At 35.8% G+C, this 26,008-nt stretch overlaps 2 protein-coding genes and 2 long non-coding RNA genes across 6 annotated transcripts in view; 1 reads left to right on the plus strand and 3 right to left on the minus strand.

Annotated features, from left to right (window-relative positions):
• Positions 1-6,071, minus strand: part of px (MAP7 domain-containing protein plexus) — a 52,901-nt gene extending 46,830 nt beyond the window's left edge. Inside the window, exons 1-7 of one of the 2 annotated variants that reach the window (XM_086903774.1) lie at positions 5,684-6,071; positions 3,524-4,416; positions 2,916-3,172; positions 2,167-2,807; positions 1,859-2,050; positions 1,052-1,733; positions 871-967 (exon numbers count right to left, since the gene is read on the minus strand). In XM_086903774.1, the coding sequence (XP_086759900.1) occupies positions 871-967; positions 1,052-1,733; positions 1,859-2,050; positions 2,167-2,807; positions 2,916-3,172; positions 3,524-4,304 (2,650 nt within the window). In that variant the 5' untranslated portion in view covers positions 4,305-4,416; positions 5,684-6,071. Of the gene's footprint in view, positions 1-870; positions 968-1,048; positions 1,734-1,858; positions 2,051-2,166; positions 2,808-2,915; positions 3,173-3,523; positions 4,417-5,683 lie in introns of both variants that reach the window. The other variant, XM_086903773.1, reaches the window with a different exon arrangement.
• A 3,013-nt stretch (positions 6,072-9,084) lies between these two features.
• Positions 9,085-26,008, minus strand: part of dnr1 (E3 ubiquitin-protein ligase defense repressor 1) — a 51,077-nt gene continuing 34,153 nt past the window's right edge. The window contains exons 1-8 of one of the 2 annotated variants that reach the window (XM_086903775.1): positions 23,318-23,346; positions 19,781-19,916; positions 17,568-17,764; positions 11,198-11,438; positions 10,917-11,089; positions 10,505-10,721; positions 10,237-10,434; positions 9,085-10,171 (exon numbers count right to left, since the gene is read on the minus strand). In XM_086903775.1, the coding sequence (XP_086759901.1) occupies positions 9,842-10,171; positions 10,237-10,434; positions 10,505-10,721; positions 10,917-11,089; positions 11,198-11,438; positions 17,568-17,764; positions 19,781-19,916; positions 23,318-23,331 (1,506 nt within the window). In that variant the 5' untranslated portion in view covers positions 23,332-23,346 and the 3' untranslated portion in view covers positions 9,085-9,841. Of the gene's footprint in view, positions 10,172-10,236; positions 10,435-10,504; positions 10,722-10,916; positions 11,090-11,197; positions 11,439-17,567; positions 17,765-19,780; positions 19,917-23,317; positions 23,347-26,008 lie in introns of those variants that run through there. The other variant, XM_003689911.4, reaches the window with a different exon arrangement.
• On the plus strand, positions 19,605-22,467 carry LOC147658212 (uncharacterized). Its single transcript, XR_015290835.1, has 2 exons — positions 19,605-19,942; positions 20,572-22,467. It is a non-coding gene; the product is annotated as an uncharacterized LOC147658212 (long non-coding RNA).
• Positions 24,046-25,584, minus strand: LOC116414256 (uncharacterized). Its single transcript, XR_015290834.1, has 3 exons — positions 24,577-25,584; positions 24,286-24,402; positions 24,046-24,175 (listed from the first exon to the last, which is right to left on the minus strand). It is a non-coding gene; the product is annotated as an uncharacterized LOC116414256 (long non-coding RNA).

Raw genomic sequence — 26,008 nt, forward strand, 5'->3', positions numbered from 1 at the left:
TACGCAGTTTAAGTTATGTAATTATGTCGCATTTTTTAGAGCAATTGTAAGTTAATAAAAAAAAATAATATATAAAAAGATTATTTCGAATATTATTGTATCTTCGAAAATAGAAAGGTCGTTTCGAGGTTCGCCTCAAATATAAGTTTACGACTTCTAAATGGCAACGCCTGCGCAATGTGTTATACGATCACGACGCAAACTCGGAGAAACTTACCTTTTGATACGAGAGCGCATACATGTTTGGTAAGTCAAAACGATAAAAAGAAAAGAAAACAGAAATGTTATGGACTATAATATCAGCAGGAGAATTCTTGAGAAAAATGCGCACGTTTAAATTATTTTAGAAATCTATTCGAATCACATCAAAAAAGCAGTGAGAAACTTTTATATATTCCATCTTTCTTCTTTTTATGATACCCGGAATGTATAAATTATTATATCGATCTTGATAAGTAATATATATTATATATTATTATTCAATGAAGCAGTATTGGTCAACTAAAACTATAATCTAATAGTAATAAGAATAATTAGAAAAATGGAGGAAAAAAAAAAAAAAAAAAAAAAGAACATACACAAGAGCTAACGTACTCGACTTAGATAACTTGAAAAAAGTAAACGTTTATGAATGAGATAATGTTCAAATATAAACCGATAACCTAAACGGGTCTGGCGAATGTTTGACCACATAACACGTTATCTAAAACACTTGTATGGATGATTATTTTATACATGTACAGGTATACATACATAGAGTCATAAATGAAAGAAAGAAGATTCCGTAAATATGTATCTTGAATGTACACATTAAATTAAAATAAAACGCAAAATTTATATTTTGTTCGATTCAAAACATTTTCCACTTACCTTGTTCTTTTTCTGGAACCTTTGTCGGAACCTTTTTATCCGGTGCCTTCGGTGAACAGTTTTTTCGTGCAGGTTTAACCGTTAAAGTCGATGGAACCTACGAGAAATATAATTAATCTATATTAATAAATTGTTCTAATCATAATTCATAAATTGTAATTATTAAGAAATGACTTACCACCTTCTCGGACCTTTCTCCAGATGGCAATCTCGCGACAGCTGCATCAGGACTATCCTCTGGTGGCGGAGGTTGCACTATCCAATTATATTCGCGTTTTTCAACGGGTAAGCCCCATCGTTCGTATTCAAGGCTTTGAGTGCGCAATGTCTCGTAACAATCCAAACAGACCACAGCGAAATCACCGTTTTCCAATAAAAGGCTCTTTTCAGGCTGTCTGTGATACCTCAAGAAGGGAAAATCCTTTACGAGCAGTGCTCTGACTCGCTTTCTGTACGTTGTGATACCACAAACGTAACAGCAATAATCATGTGTATTATATTGCCTCTCTGCAGCATTTACTTGTTGACCACTGGGAAGAGATTCGTATCGACGCCATTGCGCCAACAAAGAATGGTAACAGAACGTGCATACTAGCGCAGAACCATCTTCCCTAAGTTGTTCAGCGTTTGGTGGAGACTGATGGCGTAATAATTCAGGGAAAAACGGTGCATTACGGCCCTGAGGGCGACCATACAACACTCTTGCGAGAGTCAAATCACTATGCAAGCCACATAAGAAACAATATATAGAACTGCTCGATGTGCCTGGGTTACTACCAAACGTTCGATCTGAATTAGAACTCGGTGGGGTGGCGATTGATCGATTCACATCGCCATTTGGATGTGGACTAGGAATATCATACCTAAGAAAAAAAAAAAGTTGATAAAAAAAAAAAAAAGAAAGAAAAGAAATAGAGTCTTTTTCATTATATAAAGTGAATGAGACACGAAAAATTTAATCAAAATCATTGTTGATATAGCAACTGACCTGCGATGTTCTAAAGGAACTCGTTCAGCATCCATGCTTTCCCACTGTTGGGCAAGATGATTCACACAATGACTACAAGCTAACACTCTGCCGTGACTATCCATGCAAGCATTTTCTGATGTACGTGCCATTCCACGTAAACATGGAAAATGCATAGCATGTGAATTCATTCCCTCTGGGCTTGTGGATAACCTTCCGGTAAAAAAAAAAAAAAAAAAAAAAAAAAAAGAAAAAAAAGAAAAAGATGATTAACGCGCAATAAACATAAACATGTATAACAAGGAACAAGAAAAAAATGAAAATCGTACCATTCCATGTGAGAGCGAGGATACAGTCTCTCGCAAATATAGCACCTATAATTTTGGCCAAGAGCAACCGTTCCATTCTCGGCAGGACCGTTGTTAGGAGAGTTTCGTTGTCCTGGAGTGGATCCTTTTATGGTTGCGCTGCGTTGCTTGTTCGTAGCAACGCTAGATTTGTTCAAATCGTATGGTTTGAAACGAATATCACTACCGGCAGAATTAGCTGGAGATTTTGCCACTGCAGGTCTTGGAGAAGGACCTTGTTGACGAAAATCCACGTTCTGCCCAGACGGTTGAGCCTCGTGATTTTCTCCACCAAATACTTGCTGTTTTTGCGGTATAGCTTTGTAACAAATGGAGCAAACTTGCACCATTCCCTGAGGACTAATAGGACTAGCTCCTGGTGGAGGTCTCAGAGAATAAATAAAAGGGTAGTACGCCTCCTTCTCGGGATTAGGACAGCAATAAAGAAGTCTAATACTGGACGAAGGGTACTCAAGCGCACAAGTATAACAAATAAAAGTAGTTGTATCCATGGCAGGTGCTTGTCGTTTACGAAGCGTGTAATTTCGATCACCGTGCGGGACTCCTTGCCGGGTATATGCCTTCCATTGTAGCAGAAGGTGATTTTGACATGCTGAACAAGCCTGGAAATCAAAAAAAATTTTAAATACAGAAGTAAAAAGAAAAAATAAATAAATAAATAAAAATTTGTACAAAAATGTAAGTAAAATCAATAAGAAAAATAAGCATACTTGGACACGACCGGCGCTATCCATTGGTCGACTTCTGCTTGGCCTTGGATGAAGCATTAGCGAAGGAAAAAATGGCGGGGGACTAGCAGAAGGATGTGGTGGGATTGGCAGTGGTTTTGCTGCAATATGACTAAGTGACCCTCTTTTGAATTCGTCTCCGCACACGTAACAAACTTCCGTAACTGAATTTTTGTCTGGCATCGAAAGATCTAAAATATCTGTGCCGGTACTCGACGTTGATCCACCGCTATAAATGGCTATAAATAATTATTACATATTTTACAATAATGCATTTAATACATATATATATATATATATATATATATATATATATATATATATATATATATATATATACATACATATATAAACGGATTTTGTTGTTTTATTTTTAATACAAAATTTATAATCAATTTCATATTTCGTAATACTATTTATAAATAGAATTTAATTGAAAGAAATATAATTACTGGTTGAATTATTTAATTTTGAAATATAGTTTATTTGATGATATCGAAGGGGAGAAGTTTAAAGATGATTTAGAATATTGGGCAGGTTTCAATTTCCAAATGAAATTGAACAACAACGCGGTATACATTTGAACTTACGTTGAGGTTGTGGTGGTAGAGTTGGTTGTGGCGCAGGTGAACTTCTCGGTGCATGTCTCAAATCTAACGCCGCCTCGTTTGATATTCTTGAATCTTCCACAGGCTGTCGAGGACTTTGTAACCTTTGATGCGGCGATTGCAGTCTTTGATGGGGAGATTCCATTGTAAGCCTTGCTTGTTCCAAATGTCTGTGCGTTTCAGCCGTGTTAGAATGTGGCCTTGGCAGCTCAATGGAATTCGACGGTGGTCTTGTCTGTTCCACTCTAGGCGATGGTGAATTTAGAGGAAGTCGCGGAGAAATTCCAATTGGTCGATTTTCCGGTCTGAGCTGCGGGGTTTGGTCATTGGTCAATCCCAGAACTTGAGCCGCATATTCTCCCTGGAGAGCCATCTCAGCCCCCGTAAAAGGACCGCCATCGCATCGTTTCAACCAATAAATTCGTTGGCTATGAGGTCTAGCATCCTGTTCATAACTCTCCCATTGTTGCAACAGCAAGGCATAACAAAGGCTGCATGCCTTAACTGTTCCACTTCTAGCTCCTTCCCCACGATAGCCAGCAGGTGGTTCATGGGATTCAAGAAATGGAAAGTAAGGTTCATTTGGTGCACCGCCTGGACTTGGCTTTACTCTAAGCCAATACTGTTCTCCGTGACCTATCGTACCACAAACAAAACAAACCCTAGCTCCATTAGTATCCTCTGAAGATGGATTCGCTTGTTGATTTGCAAGTGATTGCCCGTCCAGTCCCGGCTCATTTTTCACATATAATTTACTTTCCATTATGTCAGGAAACCATTGGATCTTTTCAATGCCCTTTTATGTATTTTTGTTTGGCACACATATACGATCACAAGTTACAACGATTGATAAAATGTTTGAATTTTGCAAATATCTGAAAAATTAAAAATAATCAATTAGTCACAAGTTTTGCATTGGCATTATACAATAAAAATGTAATAGCAATGACTCATATACATGCAATTGATGCCTCATAATATGAAATATGGAGGATTAGGATTATGAAAGGATGCTAAGAATATATTTTAAAACTAGTTTGAAGAACTTTATTGTATGCTAATGAATTTATTTGATACATCTGTAACCTCTATTTTTCGCTTGTGCAGGAAAAAATGTGATTGCAAAAAGCAAATGAAAATAAATTTATTTAATTACTTAATATTTATTAATAACTTGATAGATCAATAAATTGTCATTAAAAATACAATTTTTTTTTATTTTCAAAAAATTATTCATTTTGCGATTATACCTGATTTAAATTTAAATCAATTCTTTATAAGTCTTACAATCCCTTGTTTTAACCATGTACCATCACGAATATTTAAAATATTAACAAAAATAATTGAAATGTACCGATTGAAAAATATTATGAAATACTATGATATATTTTTAATCTATCAATAAATTAAATTATATTATCGAAATAATATTTTTGTAAAATCGTTATTTCAAATAATAAATACAACGTATTGTTACCCGTAGTACACTCTTATCGTTAGTGAAGCATTGCAACGCGCGATGCTTTTAGAATACCGTAACATGTGGTATTTTTGGAGCGTTGCTACATCGACGTTTACCGACACCGACCATAAAACAGTTTTTCGGATATCGGTAATAGGAAAAAAATTTGCGAAAAACCGTTTCATTTGACGTATTCATAATGATTTCGTGTGGAATATAATTTGAGCATAGGTAAGGATGAAACATGAGCAAAGCTCAAAGGTAAGCATTATCGAACAAATCGATCGGATTATGCATTTTTCAATGATGAGAATACAGTTACTACTAAAAAATAAAGAACCGTTATTAATTTTATAGAACACTTCTCTATCTTTTTTGTAAAAAGGATGGAAATAACATACTGATCAAAAATATTTAATGCAATGGTGGCATACTCAATAGAACCGAGTTGTACAATAAAGTTTTCGTGATTGAAATTTAGTTTAATATTATAATTTAAGATTAAAATAATTTATAACGAAATTGCAAGAATATTTACAATAAAATCATGGGAAGAAATATAGAAAAGGGATATTGGAAAGGGATCATAGACAAGGCATCCGTACACTCTCCTCGCTACCGAAATACGCACCCACAGGCACTTTCGTATGCACACTTTATGTTTTATATAGAACACTCACGTTTTCACAGTTCGGGATGGGTAACCACCACATCGCTACTTTTTGGTGGTAATTTTGATTTGCGATACGTATATTACTTAGGCGAAGCAGAGCTTCCTTATCTCGGATTCTAGTCTCTGCCATACGTGGTCGAGCACCACACCGAGTTGCGGGGTGTCACCTTCGAAATAACGTTGTGCTTCGTTACACTCATATTTACATGCACAGTGTATCGTCTAACGCGACCCGAATCCGTATTACACTGTCGCATACATAAAGAGTATAATAAAAGACGTTGCGCGACTATGAAAAATACATTTTCTGATGGCACAGCACCGCGACTTTGGCTCAATTCACCGCCATATTGCAAAATTGCGATCTGCTTCCCATGATGCCACGCAGCTTCGTCATATGACAATGCCGCTGCGTCAACCAATCATAATCTAAAACGCATGCGCAGATAAAACAACTTCTAATTCAACTGCCACTCGGTATAATTCGGCGGCAAATTTAAAATTTTTTCATTAAACTATATGTTAATTTCTATCGCTAGCATTTACTATTTGTTATTTGTTTTATTTTCCTTTTTCATAATTATTATATAAAGAATTTTGAAATATAAATTAACGTAAATTTAAATTACGATACAAATTATTTCTTAAATATCATTAAAATAATATTATAGAATTCTATAAATTGTCCAAATTGATTAAAGTATATTAAAATACAAAACGTATATTTAAATAATTAAAAAATTAAATTATTAATAAAATAACCAACCAATAATAGGTCTACTTATTTTATATTTTTTTAATTATATAATACGTTTGTCATTAAATTTTTAATTTCAAACTTTTGATTTATTTACGTCGTAAGATTAAAACTATCAGTGATATTATTTATATATCAACATAATTATCAAAATAAAAAATAAGGAAATAAAAGATCAATTTAATCTTGCGAGCAGTACGATATGTACATTGAACTTTCCATTTAACATAATTCATTAAAAATAATAAAAATATTGAGCAAATAATCAACTTAATAGCTAACATATTGTACTTATCATGTTATATTTACTTACATATTGATACCATCAAAGTAATTTCGATATGATAGTATGAAAGCAATGTTTTCATTTGCATTTTTTAAGAATTGGGAACAGGCATGGAATAAATACGAATAAAAGGCATACAACGATTGATATTTTATAGTATTTAATCAACAGGTTGGGACAATGTATCTTTATAATGCTAAAAATTAGTTTTATAGAGTGTATTGATCTCTCATATGTGTACACCACTATATATAGTGGATATATCCTGATATAATACTAAAAATAATTGGAAATACTTTAAAAATACTCTTTGCAAATGATAATTCTTAGAAATTCATTCTCTCCCATATATATCTTTCATTCCTATTATCCAGATCTAACAACTACTTGATTTTTAATTTTTCCGCATTTATACAGAAAGTTAATCACAAATATTTGTTTTTATTACTATAACAGTGCTATTCTTATAATTATTATTAAACTTACAAATATCGAATAAACGTATAGCGGTGGTACAAATCGTTTTTATGCTTAAGACCATAAATTATCAGTTGTATTTATTGTATTTATAAAATTCTTTTTCATAGCTTTGCTTTCGGAACCATGTTTTAGTTTAGATAGTAAAAGCTGACATTAATTGTCAATAATATGATTAGAAAATTTGGAAAAAAAAAAGTATCTTTATTTCTGTTTATGATGTAAAAATACATCATACGATATTGCACCAATATGCTATCTTAATATTGATAATTCTATTCTCTTTGAATTTAATCTTGATGTTTTTAATTTAATCTATTACATTTGCATTTTTATAGAATTCTTCGAATCGATATTTGACTTAGAGAAGCAGCGTAATCACCATTTTCTTAACAACAATATACAAAAATATCAAAGAAATTAAATGAAATTTAAGATATAAAGCGCTAAAAATGTCAAGAAAAGAGGGGATTACGTTACGACTACACGTTATTACCTTATGCTATTATCTCTTTTCTTATAAATAATTATAAACTAGATCTGTTTTGCATTGATGAATGACTATAATAATTTCTTTGTCTTTCATTCTCCTTAGTACTCTTCATTTCAACATACATCCAAAACTCATGAAATGCTATTTATAAATGTTAGTCAAGCATCCTTGATACACCGAGTTTTCGATGATGATAACGATAAAACGGTTGAGGATGAGAAAGAAGAATGAATTATCTTGTCAAAAGATAATATATAAATAATACAATAATATTTTCATTCTATTTTCTTTCGATACGGAAACAGCCTTTTTTCATGTACTCCTTTGGAAACGAACTATCATCGATAACATGTTAATTATCTCTTGCATGTAAAATACATCGATTAATATGTATATTTTATATATATATATATATATATATATATATATATATATATATATATATATATATATACATGTATGTATATATACAAATGTATATATAAATACATATATACGTATTTCTTTAATTACGACTCTCTTACTTAAAAGACGATTTGCACTGAGTTTGATAAATCAGATTTGACATTTGGTGAGCTCGTGACCTTTAGTCGCTTGACCCTATCGTGGGTTATCTCATTTCTTATGTACATATAAACAGATATTACCGTAACAAGTTTTCCTTCTTGTACAAGATGCTTCAGAAAAGGAACAATTTCTAGCACGTTATCCATTGTAGTTGGTTCATCGAATGGTTCATACATGGTCAAGTACATTACTACAAATACATTACATAATGAGAACATAATTGGAAAAATATTAATTTTTTTTACTTAAACAATTCTTCATTTCAATAAACAAAACTTCATTGCACTATGGTGTAAAGGGTAACATGAAACGATCTGAGATTTAAGTTCCTTTTAAATGAAACATCCTCTACAAAAAGAAATATTATAGCAGTCGTTTTGTAAACGATTCTGCATAATGAATAACGCACATTATATTAAAAATACAGTCACGTTAGGGTCACTGGTTTTAATAAAAATCTTCACCCCAATGCCCTGACGTTATATCTAAGAGAAAGTTGAAACATATAAGAAAAAAAAGAATTATACATTATATCTAAGAGGAACAAAAGTATCAAGAAAATATCGTAAACAACTGTTATTTTAAAAAAGGGGGGAAAAAAATCGTTGGTCCGATTGTCGTTAAAAATAAAGAAAAAGAAACCTATGTAGTACGATGCATTAAATTTTGACAATGAAACGAATTGTACTAGTTTTTCTTGAAAATAACAACAGCATTGTTTTTCAAAGATCAATGCTGCTAATAGCACTTTTCGGTCGCACAATTAAAAAATAGTATCGATATAATATAATCGTTGTTATTCAATTAAGAAGTATCATAGTAACATTATTATTATTAACATTTTTAATATTGTTATAAATAGTTGGATAAATGTCTAAACGATAATATAATAGGATTCCATTTATTTTTATTTCATGAATTCTTGCCGATCGAATCCATTTACTTGATAATATGAAAAATTCTATCTCGTTTAAATCTCGTTTTTTTAATTTCAATTCTACTTACACAAACTGTTCATCCTTTAAATATAGTTCAAACAAATGGAACCCTAATTTCATAAACATTATCGACGAACTCGCGTTTCTTCATCACAGTTTCAACGAATTATTTAAATTTTTATAATATTAAAAAGAGATATTAAAAAAAGCAAAGAGAAGGAAAAAATTCGATAATAGAATAAGAAGGATGAATAATTCTTTCATTGCTGCGGAAACGCGTAATATTTCACGATGTCCGGAAAATAATGTTTTTTTTTTTTTTTTTTTTTCAGGAATTCAAAATACCAGCAAGAAAACGATTATTTAACGATTTCCAACACGCGTCCAAAAGAAAAATAACTCAATTTTCCCAAATACATAACATAGATTAAAAAAAGAGAAAAATAACAAATTTAAAAGACAGATAATAAAAATAATTACATACATATATATATATAGATAGATAGAAAAAGAGGTAGAGAAAGTAATGCGAGAGTGAACGAGTCAAGAGAGAGAGAAACTCAATGCAACGTTTTCGCAACAATCTGACAAGCAAAAATTTTAAAGAAGAACTTTTGAAACGTGTCGAATTTGGTATGGCGATGCTCTCAAATATCATTATCGTTTACCATCGAGCTTTCGCTTGCCAAAACTCTCTTTTGAATCTCCTCCGCGGAAGAATTGCTGTAACTAGGCTCGATGGATTCCGAGAGCAATTTTGGATTGTGCTTATCGACGTGCGTTAACTCGATCGGGAGATATATCGTCCGACAATGGTCGATATCGGCACGACAGAGGGGACAACGTTCGCACCGTCTGGCGCAATCCAAACAGGCGACCGCGTGTCCGCACGGAAACAATGCGGTGTCGAAACTGCGATCCATGCAAATGCGGCACAGCATCGCGTCCAGTAATTTTGCCAGGCATTCTCGGGATTCCTGCAAAGTTGGACGATATTAAAAAATTATTCTTTTCTTTTCTTTTTTCATCGATTGTTCGATACCTTGCATTTAGGCTCCTCGCAATCCCCGCAATCGTGCTTCTCCAAAATTTCCTTTTCCTCTGGCAGAGTGACGGTCGCAGCCTCGCAGTATAGAGCTCGCCGCGCATTGTCGTACACCTCTCGACACGTTCTACGTATGTCGAACACGTATTTCTTTCCTAACGTCGAGTCCTCGTTGAATATCGAGATTATAGTGCCCTGAAGAAGAAGAAGCAGTCAATCGAATCGAATAATGATGATATTCGAGCAGATAAGCAAGCAGTACTACCTTCAAATCGCGTATAAATTGGGCGGTGACCGCGCTCCTCACTGTCTCGCAACTGTAGAACGCGTGCTTCTCGGTGATCGCACGATACAAACCGCTGGCGGATTGACTCGAATCTAATTTGAAATTTAACGATGTCTCCTCGCCATCGAGGGAAAGATAAACCAAATGGAACATTCGACGTTGGGACGTTGCGCTCTGTATCGCCGTGTACGGTATGCTGTGAAACAAAGAAAAATACACTTTGTTGTTACGCCAAAAGTAAAAAGTAGCAGCAGAGATAACCAAAAAGTCGTCGAGCAGACCGTTCTCTTTATCGAGAATAATCCCTGTGCGTTTCTCGAAACACATTTATTCGATTCACCAATTTCTATCGAGAATCAAGTTGGCCAAGAACGTAAGCTTTAATACGTACTTTTGCGTTTCTTCGTCGCGATTACGATAAACCGTGATACCGTGTGGCCCGACTCCGATCATCGACACTCCGTTGTACCCAAATTTAGTGTTGTGAAACATCTCCTGGCCGAACGTATCCAAATTAGACACCTCTTTTAACAACCAATATTCCGCCGTGGAAGGTTTCATTCCCTTAACAGAGGATGCAAATAAATAAGTAAATTTATTTCGTATTGCGTTATATTTTTACAACCGTGTTTTTGAAAAATTTTTGAGAATGATCCGATGCGGCGGAATCACCTTCATTTCCTTGTGTTGTTGTACTATCCGGTGAATAAGGTCCTGCGGTTTCGATTCACACCGTTCCACAGGTTGAATTTGACAGCATTGGGAGTAGAGCGCGTTCGGTGGCGACAATGGGTCATAATCACCGATATCAGCCTGCGCTATCCAAGCAACCAAACGCACCACCGAACTCCAATCCGCCGCTTTTAGTCTACCTTCGAGGAGCTCGAGGCGAGAGTGTAAGTAGAATTGGTGTCTGAAATCAAACAAATCGTATCGATTGGTTAATCGATAGAAGAAGAAGAAGAAATAAACGTATTTCGAATTAGTTCGTATCGAATTGGTTTGTTTCCACGGTACGATGACGAATCGATGGATGAATCGAACATCGAAGAAACTGGATCGATGCGATACGCGGTTCGCAATATTTCCTTCGAGTTTAACGAAGGTTGATCGAAATTGACACAGAGTTTCGATGAATTTAGCCAAATTCAAGCCGCACGGTAAACTTCGATACGAATGTTCCTCCTCGCGTTTGCCAATGAAGTTAGCTCGATTGCAAACGAACGACTAAACACGATCGAATTATTCGGGAAAATGTACTCTCTGGTGGAAGTGAAATACGTGTATAAAGATACGCGTATGATCGATATATCGAGACATATAGCAGACATCGTCTCGATTTTGAAGTTTCGTTTCTCCTATGAAGTTTGCCACCGTTCGAAAAACCACGTGACGCATGGCACACGTACGTATCGACCGAGTCGATACGACAATCGGCTGGCATTTGTTATCGAGATCGAGTTATCGGTTTAAATCGAACTTACACGACGGAAGGGAAGGGATCATTTGTCAAATCGAATTCAGACAAGCTATTCTTGTAAATTAGTTGAAATGGATTAGGTTAAGTTCTCGATTAAATTGGCCGAGTCGAATATCGCGAGATTATGCGATCGTTGAAAGTATAAATTTACATATGTCGAGAATAATGCTCGCTGTTTAACGATACGTGGATGCTCTAACAGTTTGGATTTCGATACGCGTAAATATTCGGAATACCGATTATTTTGATCAATTAATTGGAAAATTCAACTGTTGACGAGATTATTATTAAAGAATATGCTTTATACAATTGTCTTACGGGCAATTGAACATCTGTTATTATTTGCATTATTATCTCTTTTGATTCTTCTTTCGTATTACTCGAAAGGTCAAAAGATCAAGGTCACTTGTGGGGTCATTTGAAAGTCACGTGAAGAGTAAAATTTTTTAAAATGGAAGTTTAGAGGCCATGCGAAAGTTATTTTACGTACACAGCCGATCGATATTTCGGGATATTACGCGAGAAGAGAGTGGAGAAGATAATATTATTACTTGAATTTAATTCTCGGATGTGGTTATAACGATCAATCGTGAAACTCGATTTATTATTGATATCATTTAATTCGAAAACTCTGAACGGTTTAGTTTCAACAGTGAAATTCGCGAAATTCTTACCATATCCCGTTATCTTTTATTTCGTCCTCGATTTATAATTGTTATTGCAATTAATTCTTCCATTCTTTATTTTTCACGAATATTATTTATAATAATCGAGAAGAAAATCATGAATTATGACCAATAATCATAATCGTAAAAGTTTTTGTTTTCAATTTACAACTAAAGATGTCTCGCTTGCACTTCTCTTATCGACCATATCGGCTCTTAGCGTCATCTCGAGGCGTAAATTTTTACTTTATACTTCAGACAAACTTCTCGTTATTTTTCTTCGATGGACGACGAGTCGTTCTATATAAATTTTCTCTCGTTATTGTTTCATCGATTATAAATAATTAGAAACATCGAAATTACACGTATTTAAATTTTCCTTTTTTAGAAGTTATTTCATATTTTATATATATATATATATATATATATATATATATATATATACGCAACTTATTAACTCGTGAACTAATTATTTGCCATTGTATCTCTGGTGCTAATAAACGGATCAACAAATAATAAGATAACGAGACGAGATAAGCTTTCTGCCTTTTTTTTTTTTACAAGTTTGCCAGACAAGACGCGTTTTCTATTTCTTACAGTGGAACTCGACAAAAAAAGGAAGGAAACGTTTAAGACGTCGTTTGTTAAAAGTTGAACTGCGCAAAAACTTTATACACTTAGGAACGAGATACACGAATAAACCAACCAACCGCTTAACCCCCGGACATTGACTCTCGAGAATGGCAAACAGCTTCTGGGTATTTAAAAATATTTAGAGAACTCGAAGCAAACTGAAGCGTGCAACGAGTAGTTTAATATCAAAACTTCCCCCGAGGGAGACCTACCTTCGAAAAATATGCAGAGAACTTTAATGGATTCCTAATCGTTCTTAACGTGAATTTTCGCGCTTCGCGTCGAATTATAACCTCTCGTAATTTCCGTTTCGATAATTTTCTAATAGATAGAATTTTTTTAACGGATAAACAGAAAAAAATATATGGATAAAACGTAAAAATTTGTATCCGTTTGTCGAAAAGTATTTTCGTATTTATTTCGTTAAATGGGTGAATGGATATTCCACGTTTCGGAGGTATCTATTGTCCGAAGCGCTAAGTTATCGCCAAACTTTGCACCAATGCCACTTTTACAAGTATTCCACTCCATTTCCCAGTATTGTTGGCAGATTTACAGCTTTGCCACCATCTCGTGAAATCTTTTCCACGAGTCTATCTCGCCCGACAGTGTCTGGAAAACAACCATTAACAACCATTTATCGCGATTGAATAAATTAAATAAATTACTTCTCCTTCCGGAGCAAAAGTGGAACACAAAGTTTCTACCTGTGCACACCGTCCACTTCGTTCCTCGCTTTCCTTTTCTAACGTTTTATTTTCAATCGGTTGACAGCAGATAGGATCGCGATTAATTACGTCTACGCGTTTAGATTTTACTTGCAAAATCTAACTTTCTCAAAGTTATCTCTTCCAACCAAGTTTCGACCATTGAAACGTCTGAACGTGAAAATCGCCAGCCAGTTCGCGCAGTCTGGCTACGTACTCGGCTTTCGAACTTACTCCCCCGTAAGGTTAGTCCTCCAGAATTTAGATCAAAGTTACCTTAGCCAAGATTCACCGAACCCTTTATTCCATTATTCGAATATAACTATTACGGTCAAACTTCGAATTGCAAATCGAACAGAGAGTGTACAGTGTGTGTGTGTGTGTGTGTGTTTTGATACGTTTTCCCAAATCTGGTTTCGAGATTCGATTCTACGAGAGCTTATGAAAGAAAATGTTGGTGTACGAAAATGTCGGTCAAGGCTTATTTATTGAGTTATTTAGAAGTAGAAAGAGAAAGAGATCGGTATTGTTCCTCTGCTCGTTTCATTCCAATGTTTGAATTTAAATTGTATACTTATAATAAGTTGATAAGCTTGAGTCTACGGTATTTTTGCATATCAACTTTTTGTTACGTTTGTTCAAACGTAATAAATTTAAAAATTTTGTTCTCAAAATCGAAAAAACAGACGGGTTTCTTAACGATCCGTTTCTCCTTCTTCTTTTGTTTATTTTGTCTGTCAATTAACGAGACGTAAAGATCCATTTATGGACTTGGTTTCGATGTTATAAATTTCAATCAGTTGACACGCGTGGATGGCATTTCGCAATTTAGGAAAAACGACGAATGCTAACGTTCCGTGCAAAGTTAGATTGCTCTCGAAGAAGAAAGGGACGACTCGCAAACGAGCGAAATTATTAACACTAACGAATCCATCCTTTCGTCCTCTTCTCCTGCATCCTTTTTATTATTACATAAGTAAATACGCTTTGTTAATAGGAGGAATCATCGAACGAGGACAATAGACGTTATTAAAGACGCGAAATAAATTTCTAGTAGAATGGATTTCAACCTGAGATTGTCAACGAATTCTAACGAATCTATTCTTTCTTTACCATTTCATAAGTGTACATTTCATTAATTTTTACCATCGGATGAGGACAATAAACGTTAATAATAAGATATGGGAAATTTCTATTGAACTTTTTCAACTCCATCCATTCCTCTCTTATTTATTCTTTTCAGTTTCATAGCTAGTAAGCATACTTTGTTAATAGGTTTTTTTAGCATGAAATGGAGACAATAGATGTTAATGAGATATAAAAATTTCTACTCGAACGTATTCTTTCTTTACCATTTCATAAGTGTACTTTTCATTAATTTTTATCATCGAATGACGACGATAGACGCGAGATATGAAAATTTCTACTGGAATATAGAATTCTTCACTAATTTATAACACAATTTTTATTAACATCATTATTAGATTAAGCGTTAATAATTAAATAACATATCTTCGACAAGTTAACACTTTCTCAACACATTTTCATCGTCGAACGAGTACAACGCGACGATCAATAAAACATATGAAAATTTCTCTTGGAATCGATTTACCATTCTCCACCTGATTCTAACGAACTCTAACGAAACTATACCCTTTTTTTTTTTTTTTTTAAACACATCTCTATCATCGAATACAATAGGCGTTAATAAGACGTGAAAAGTTGAAAATCCCGTGGTGTAACGGATTTACGAGGGTTGAAACGAAACTATTGTTTCTGCGATATTCAATATCGGGAGAACGAGGCTGTCACGCGTACCTACGTACATGGAAAACTCGCTACATTTCCTGACAATAGCATTGTAACAAGTTTGATTTATACAACCCGGAGCAAGCGCCAAATCTAAACTCCTCTCCTCCTCCTCCTCCTCCTCCTCCTCCCTCTCCCCCTCCTACCTTCCATTTTGCTCCAGCTATCGCCCCCTTTATTTTATATTTCCGGGATTCGGGAATAGCGCCAATTGTACAAGGACGGGTCGTTTATTATTTTATTGTAATCGTCCTTGAGGATCGTGACGTTAATTCTTCTGACCGTGCGTGTACCATCCACATCCACATCCACATCCACATCCACACACACACACACACACACACACACACACACACACACACACACACACACACACACACACACACACACACACACACACACACACACACACACACACACACACACACACACACACACACACACACACACACACACACACACACACACACACACACACACACACACACACACACACACACACACACACACACACACACACACACACAGAGAGAGACAGAGAGAGAGGGGGGGAGGGGGGGGGGGTGTATTTTGTTATTTTCCAGGATGGACAAAATTTCGCGATATAATCGGTGGTCGGTTATTAATTGTCCTCGACACGGATTATCGGGACGGGACGAGAAAGTATGATGGGAAACGTGGAAGTGTCCGTCCTTTTCAACTTTCAAAATTGACCCACTTCTCGCTAACGCTATAATCGATTTAGGCTAATCGAGATTATGAAACTCGGGGCGAGGGAGAGTGTTCTGGTGCGATACAAATTCATCTGGCAAGAAGGATATCTCGTCGACGAGGGGATTCGTATGCTCTTTCCGTACGTCCATTCGAAAGATAGTCGAAAACCTAGATCGATCGATCGATCGATCCCGCCTTTAATGAAATTCTGAAACGTCGCGATCATCCGAAATCGACTCGCGCCCGGTCGAAGAATAGGTTTCGATCCCTTTTTCTTCGTGGAATTTCATTCTTTTTTTCCCTTTCGCGATCGAAAATTTAATTCGATTGGCAGCTATCGTGAACAGAGACGAGACGATTATCCTTATATCGTGTTTTCTTGTACTTGTAATAGAATCAATTCCCAGATAAGTATTTTCATTTTGATCGAGTACGAAAAATAAAAATTCCCAGTTTGGATTGGAAGGAAATTCTTCTTAAATATAAATACAAATGGTTAAAATCTTTTTTTTTTTTTTCTTTGAAGATGAAGAAATCATCATCCATATATGGGTGACGAACGCGTCAAGTCAAAAGGAATTACAATCCCGACGAAATCTTGCATAACCGAGAGAACAGGCCGATTAATTACCCGATTCGGTTTAATCACGATCCTAGCTCACCTTCGCTATTCGCACACGCACGAATCGACCGCAAATTTGCCTCGTCCATCGAGCGTCATTGCTCGAAAATTCCTACCACCACGTGGATTCGCAACAATCCGTCCACGCTTTTCGCCGTTTACCTCGTTCGCCTCGAACCAATACCCATCTTCGATTACCCGACTCGAAATATATCCATCGCATTATATCCAATTCGGTGATGCAATTCTGCCCGACCGAGAGAGGAAATTCTTCCCTCGGCGAAAATCATTCCCGGTAAATCTAGGTCGCGCGGGATCGTATCTGGGTTTCTTGCTTCATAACTTGCTCGTTTACACACAATATTCGAATTTCGAAAGATTCCCCGAGAAAAGTTTCTTTCCTTCCTTTTACCTGGTGGCTTCTTGCAGCAACAGGTGAGGCGGTACCCAAAACTTAACCCTCAACGCGAATCTCAGAGGGGCAACACCGCCCCCCGTTTGCCTCTCTATGGGATTCCTCAGATTCAACCAGAGCTCCTCGCCCTTCGCGTTCTGATACTTGAGCCCGAAGTAGTCGCATTCCTTGCTGATTCCCAAGCAGTCGCATGCCTGCAAAGAAAAATTACGTTTCTTTACTTTACCTCGAAATCTCATCATCATCCGCGTTCTTATATCACAGCGATATAATAGAAAAGGGATATTGATTCGTGGGTATTAACATTTCGATACTTTCCCCATCGATATTCTTTGGAATAATTAATTAATCCGATTTTTGTCCGTAAATTTAATCGAGAAACCGGGGATCGATCGGGGGAAAATAAACCGTGGAATAAATCGGTGTAATAAATTTAACCAGCCAATAATTTAGAAAGTTGGTATAATTTCCAACTGTGAACCGTGCATCGGTTATTCGCCGATATAACGTATCGTCTATTTTCTGTCTTTCGATTATTCGTTTTATGCGAGAAAGAGAAGGAGAAAGGGAGAAACGTCCGCTGTTATTCTTTTGAAATATTGCTCCTCCAGAGCAAATAAGAGGCGACAGCCCGGGGTTGGAGGAGCACTCCACCGATCGATCGAATTATTATTTTATTTTCTCCTTTCTTTCTTTTTTATCTCATCTCTCGCAGGATTTCTCCATCTTCTCCTCGATGGAACCGGATGGAAAGTCGGTCACACGTATGACAACAGGAATAATTCTCTTTGAGGGAAAGAGGTGGATGGAGGTTGGCTGTGGATAGCGATAAATTTCCCGCCGTCTTCCCTGTCCGTCTTTCTCTCCCCGAGAACTGTTTGAAACGAGAAATAAATATCTTTGGCGAAGCTTCTATTTAAAACATTAACGTTTCAATCTAGAAAAAGAATAGAGAAAGAAAAATTCGTATTACTACTATTGAGATTGTGGAATCATGGTAGTTGAAAATAATCCACGAGTAATTGTTTCAAGCGTTTGACAAAGCGTGGCTTCGAGTATTGCGCAAAAAGGAGCGCCTCAATTGACTCTAATTGTTTTTGCAGCTGACCGATCCACGAATTCCACGACTTCTGAACGAACTCTCTTGCGTTTAACTGCAGTCTGATCTAAACTCTCGTTCTAAAAATCGTCGCAAGTTCTTAATTCAGATGATCAAAGAGCAATGGCCGCGTTGGAGGATAGCTTTGAAAACTTGGTTCTTCCTTCAAATAATCATCTTGGACGAAAATTAAGAAGGGATGAAAAAGAGGCAATGTTGGAGGACGATTTTGTAAATATGGATTCTCTCTCTGATAATCATCCTCGACAAAAATGCGAATTAAGATGAAAAAGAGCAATAGGAGGATAGTTTTGAACATTTGGGCCTTGGTTCTTCCTCCAAATAATCATCTTGAACGAAAATTAAGAAAGGTTGAAAAAAGGCAGCGTTGGAGGACGACTTTGAAAATTATCACGAGCCTCGATTCTCCCTCTGGAAATCATCCTCGACGAAAATGCGAATTAAGAAAGGGTGAAAAAGAGGAATGGAGAGGTTTTGAAAATTGTAGCGAATCTTAACTCTCCCTCTGGTAATCATCTTGGAGGAAAATCGTCACATTCGTCGTTCAGAGATTTTAATAACTGAAATTAAGAAATAAAAAGTTAGTTCAATAATTTATTAATCAACTATATACATAATTACTATATATATATATTTACTCGTTTTAATTAAAATTGATTAGCAATTTTATTGCACTGCTCAATGCACAATTGTCGCAAAGCAATTGACTATTTCCATATACGGACAAAATTTAATAATTGAAGTTGAAAGAATAAAATTTATTATTCAAAACATGGAATAATCCCGGATAACTGCGATGCCGAACTGTTATACGGCGAGCGGATCGACTCACTGCATTACCAATAGAATAAAATTTTAAAATAACTAGTTACTTTTTCAACGGTTTAATAGCCAACCATGGTTCGCGCATGCGTGCGACTTGTCAACTGGCCATCGCTATTGTATCTCTATTATAACCTCTCTAGAGTGACTGCTGTTGAGACCTCGCTTGTAAATCGACTAAGGAAACCTGAACTGCTCGAAAATGCTGAAAATATAGAAAAAAAAAGAAAAATCCAAAGTATATCTCAACCGACGAACTAAAAATCACCTGTCTTTGGATGAAATAGAAACATCGGAATCCAATCACAGCCGAATTTGTTTTCGATTTATCACAATCGATTAGAAATTTATCCTGGGTCACTCGAGCGAGGATGGAGAAATCATGCAAAATTGATAAATCCAAGCTACACAAGAAAAATAAAAAACAGGGGTTTTAAATAAAGAATCTTCAAAAAAAAAAATAAATAAATAAATAAATAAAATACACGTGGAAAGAAGGAAGGAAATTTCGCGATACGTAACATCGACCGTTTTTCGAAATATCAACGAAATTGCACGAGAATTCTGGGCGAACTGGGGCACGAGAGTGTCTGGTCGATATTTTAGTCTCTTTAGTATACACGGGCAGGACATATGGAAATAAACTCGCGTATAGTTATGAAACACGTATCCGTGAATCTGGGAGCGTGGCTACGATTTTTTCGTTTGATTTATAGCCTCTAAGCGAGAGTATACACATATACAATTTCATTTTTTGAGAGTTTTCCCGATCCTTTTTTTTCTCCCCCGACACGATCGTTTCCGTTTTAACTCTTTTTCCCTTCGCGTGATTTCCAAAGACTGGATAGAAATATTTATACACCGTATATTTACACAGGTTCTTCGTACGAAAACATCATGGAATCGCAGATTTCGTTAAAAGTAAAAAAAGTTTTGACACGGATATTTTAGTCTCGTATAATAATAATTTAAAAGAAAAAAAAAAAATCAGAGATGTTCAACTCGTTCTAGATGGAAATGTTCCATTGAAAAATAACCCCCGCGATCGCGTGATTCCAGGTGGCGAAAATCAGTTCTCTCGATGGATCTGCCGTGCAACACGTATTCACATCCCCTCGAGCCTTCTACGCCTGTCACGATGACGCGTGTGCAATGTTGCTTCTCATGAATATTCACAAACGCGGTGGACCGTTTTCGAAAAATCCCCGACGCGATATCTTCGAGGCGAAGACAAGCTTTTCACCACTGGAAACCGATGAAAAGATAGAGAGAGAGAAAGAGAGAACAAAAACCAAGAGAAAGAGGGAACGAATTTACAAAGCACGGAAACGTTATACAAATATCGTCCAACTCAATTGTTCGCTCGATGTACGATACGTACGAATGTTAAATGATCGAATGGAAAGCAAAGGCGTTACGTGGAATTAACGGTTGAGCGAGACGTAAAATTACAACGCAGCAGGAATCTTTTGTGATTTCGCGTGAAAACAAGATCAATTGCGAGCGGTTCAATTCTAGCGATTCAATGAAAAACAGCCCGAGCTTTTGGCCCGCGATGAAAGGGATCAAGTATGGGCGGAGTTGAAAGAGAATGGGTAAAACGTAACTACGGGATAATATTACACGCCCGTGTAAAATTAACGCGTGCATGCGGGAAATACGTGAACATTGGCAACCGCACGAATGTGGTTTCAAGCCGTGTTGCTTCGCGTTAACGCGGAGACGGCGTGACGTCGTTGAGCAGCCTCGAGTTCAAACTTTGTTCCACGAAAACTCGCGAATTGCGCGTCAGAAAGAAAAAAAAGATTTTCAGAAATCGTGCTTATCGATAATTATAAGAGTCGAGGTCAGACTCGTTGAAAGTGCGTGGTGTGAAAATAGTTCCATAACTTGAAAATGAAGTAATTTGTATTCGCGACGCGAGAATTAATATCGCGGCTTGCCTCGAATGAAATAACGTCGTTAATGCGACATGGCGCCAACGACAAACGAGAGTCGTATCGCTTTGCCCGGAAATTTCTTCGCTCTGCGTCGAGAGGGCGTATGTGCGCCACCGAAAAACGAGCATCGTGCCGCGCACAGACTTTATTTCGAAGGAAATCAAGAGATATTTTTCCACCGATATATTTCCATTTGTAGAAAAAAAAATTTTGAATAGTTTTGGAAATAACTTAAGATGATTTATACTTAACAAATCGAAACGAACTTTCAAGAAAACATCGATGGAAATTGTGTAAAGTAGATTTTTCGTTTCGATTAGAGAGATGCGCGCAGTTCTCTTATTTGTCCTTCCTCTCGTGAACTTTCTTTCAACATCAGGGATTATTTTTCTTGCTAAGTATATCAATATATACACGGTGTCCCAAAAATGTTGGAATATCGAAATAAACTAGAGATTCCTCAAGATTATTTCAAGCAATCTTTTCGTTTGCGAAAATTTTCGTTATGGCTTTGTTATTAACAAAAAAAAACTGACCAATCGTGTAACCTCACTGAACAGTTATAATAGCGTTGACTATATGTTGCTAACCGAGCACGAATCAAGCAACATATCAAATATGATAAATATTTTTTTATCGATAAAAGATTATATCGAATTATATCACGAACAATGAAATAAATAAATATAATATTCAACACACTTTCTTCGAAATATGTTGCTTGAACTTGTTCGTGGCGACACATAGTATATTAGGCTACGCATTTCGTGATTGGCCAATGTTTTTTCGTTACCAAAGCCGTAAAGTTTTTGCAAAGAAAAATGCGTTGCTTAAAATTATTTCAGGAATCTCCAATTTACGGAGATATTCCAATATTTTTGAGACACCCTGTATATATGTAGTTTCATTTAAAATGGATCAATTTTCAACAACGTGGAAGAGACATGCGATCAAAACATTGTCGTTATACCACGAATAACCATATGAATAATAAACGATAACTTTGCGACTGTTTGCAAAGCTGCTTCTGAAATGACGAGCGGAATTTCAAAAGCTACAACTCGAAAGATGAAGATTCAGGTCGATGTATTTCGCGTTATGATGAACACTCGTTGTCTCGAAATCGGGAAAAACGCGGTTCCTCTTTCTACATAAGTTCGAACAGTTTGTTCCTTTGTTCGTTATATCGCGAGTTGAACGCGCATGAAACACGATGCGAAATTACGTAGGACCAATATCGACGAGAGAATTACTTTGTTCGTTACGCAATCTAGACGAAACTCGTTTACACTTCGCGGATCGTGATGTGAGTAAATAAAATATCGATCGCAAAAGTGTTGGTTTGGCCTTTGAAAACGCGATATCTTTTTTAAAATTCGATTTAATGACTTGAATTTTTTTTTTTTTTGAAAAGTTAGATTAGATTAATTTAGACTATTAGACTAAATTAGATTAGAAAAGATTAGAACGATTTTTCTAACTTTTTAATCTTTCTTCATGAAAATTTAAAGATTTATATTTTGTATATATATAATAAAAATTTCATCAAAATCGGTTAACATTCTTACGAGTTACAAACACAAATTTCTAAAATCTAAAGATTGTTCGATGCCTGTTGCTTTCTGCATCAATTGATAAAAATATAATTTTTATATTTTCATCAAAGAGAATTAAGATTGAAAAAAAATTGATCCAGTAGATTAATTCGTTTAATTTCTGAAAAAAAAAAACTCAAGTCATTAAATGTAATTTTAAAAAAATTTTGATGGATAAATCTAATCGAAAATGATGCTTTCGCCTCATAAATCCTCGCAAAAAACGAATATAAACATATTTTTTCCCACCGTATCAATCGTTCTTCTTACCGCTTCTTTCTCATTTATTTAGCTTCACTCGTCATTTGCATCGATGATTTATGCACCAACGACTTCAGCCTCGCATGCTGCTTTTTTTTTTCACTCTTAGCTTCTTCATTTGCATGCCTTCTCATCCGCTGTTCGTTAACCCCGATCGCATCCAAGATGAGAACTCAAAAAAAAGGATTCCCACGAGGTCAAATTGACATCGACGATATCGACTATCGACGACTCGTCGAGACGATTCAATCGTCATTTTCTACGTGTCTTCGTTGGCAAAGCTTCGTTCCATGGAATATATTCGTTCCATATTCTCGTATGTGTATAGCGTTCCATGTTTTTTTCAAACATCACGACATACTACACGCCGTAAGAGCAACATGGATCGAAAATATGTCCCAATTTAACGAATTTCCTCGCGCAGACGAAACGTATCGATATATTCGAGCTCACGATTGAGTATGGACTGGTCGATCAAGTTGAATTTCGACGAATAAATCGTTGCACTGATGGAACGGTGTTCTTTGTCGCGCATCGACTGGCTAACCTATAAATTGAATCGTACGATCTTCGATCCACCGGAAAATTTATGTCGCGTATATTTCCTCAGCGCGTTCATTCATTCTCATTTTTTTTTTCAAATAGATTTCTACGTTATATTTCTTTTTTCTTAACTACGGTTTATGAATTATCCTAATTTATTGCCAGAGAAGAAAAAGTATAACAGCTTAACCTCACCTTTAATTTTTTCTTTCAATTTTCCTTTTTTTCTACGTATTATTTTCATACGTTTATATATTTCTCCTCGTATAATTAATTTCTCGCACAACTTTTCCCATTTTGGTAAGAAAGAAAAAAATTCGACTCCTTAAACAGAAGAAAGATCCTCAACAATTTCTTTCTCGTCTATCTTCGACTATTCTCCTTCTTCTAATCTAAGAGAAGAAAAATCGTAATGGCTTAACACTTAACCTCACCTTTAATATTTTTCTTTCAGTTCCTCTTTTTTTCTACATATTACTTTCATACATATATATCTCTCTTCTCGTATAATTAATTTCTCGTTAACTCTCGTTACAATTTTTCTCATCTTTCTAAAAAAAAGAAATCTTCAAATAGAACAAGAATTCTTCACCTTCGATTATTGTTTCTTCGCGAGTTTTCAAGTATTGTCACTATAGTCGATGGTTTAATGACTGACAGCGTTATCGAGGTTCTTGAAGAACGGTAGCACAGGTCGTCAAGGTTCTGACCACTTTGGCACGTACCTATTTCGACTCTTGGCTTCCCTTCTTCTATCCTATTCTCCTCTTGTTTTCCATTCTTTTTTTTTTTCTCTCTTTCCTTCTTCTGTTTCTTCGCTTCAAAAACCTCCTCCTACGGCGACAGCTCAAAAGGGTCGTTAGACGGTACAAGAACGAGAAGGTAAAAATCCTCCTACGTCTCCATCCAGAGAACAATACCACTTAGCCCGCCATTTTCAACGCGATCGTCTCGTCTTTACCCTCTCTTTCACTCTTCTCCTTTATATTTCTACAATTCTGCCTGCAACTGTTTCCTCGTCGATCCGCCATGCATACACCAGCGACACCACGACATCAACTTTGGAATTAGATTGTTTCGAGTTAGATAGACGATTGTCGAAGAGAGATCGATCGGTGTGATTATTGATTCAGTTGTTCCACGAAAGTTTATGCAAAAGTTTAGTAAAAGAAATGGAAATGATAAATAGTTCGATTGTTTAAACAAACGTGATGTATTTTTCTTAAACAATTCGATTGCAACAATGGTGAAAGAAGGTAAACATATACATTTGACGAGAAGGACATGTTGGATGATTGGGATTTTTAGAATTACACGTAAATCCGTTATTTGTTCTTAAGTTTCGGAAAAATGAGAAAAAGATTCGGTTTTTAAAATATACGTTATTCATCGAAAGTGATTCGATCAAATTGAAACGTTGAAATCGTTGCTTTCCCTCTAGTTATCGACGTCTACGTGTCTTTCGTGAAATCCTGAATATCGAATTTCACCGTTTACTGAGTCGAAGAAACGCGAGGAATTTCCAAAAGGAATTCTTTTTCCTTCCAAAGTATTTCCCTCTCGTTTTTTAAATCCGTCGCTTTGCAACCTGATCACGAACCGTTGGACAGATTTGTCACGCTTGTTCTTCGAATTAAAACGTTTTAAACGTTTAACGCACTTGACCCAGGATACGATAACATTCTTCATTCTTTTTTCTTTCGTAATCGTGATTTAGAGCATCGAAAAAGCAACTAGTTGAAAATTTCAAATAAAGTTGCTTCAACTAATTGCTTAACGAAACTAGTAGTTATTAAATTTGACCATGATCGTGTTATCGGTATATTTCTGTACGTATTTCTATTAAATTAGAAATAAATCATAAGATAATTTTGTAATTGTCAATTATTTTTATCATCACTGTCATTATCAATAATTATATTGATTGCACGACATTCATTACCGATAACACGAATACACATATTACAATATGATAGTTACTCTTAATATTCTCGAAAATCGAAGAAACACGATTCCATAATTGCATTTCCGATTCGTTGATTTAATTCACTTTCCCGATTTCGTTAATTGCATCGCCGGCAACCGCGAATGAATGAACGCGGCGTGAAAATCGAAAACCAACTCCCGGTTTACTCGAGATTTTTATTAAGAGAATTA

The sequence above is a fragment of the Apis florea genome, unplaced genomic scaffold, assembly GCF_048593485.1.
Source record: "Apis florea isolate Af1SG1 unplaced genomic scaffold, ASM4859348v1 contig_2293_pilon, whole genome shotgun sequence".
NCBI lineage: Eukaryota > Metazoa > Arthropoda > Insecta > Hymenoptera > Apidae > Apis > Apis florea.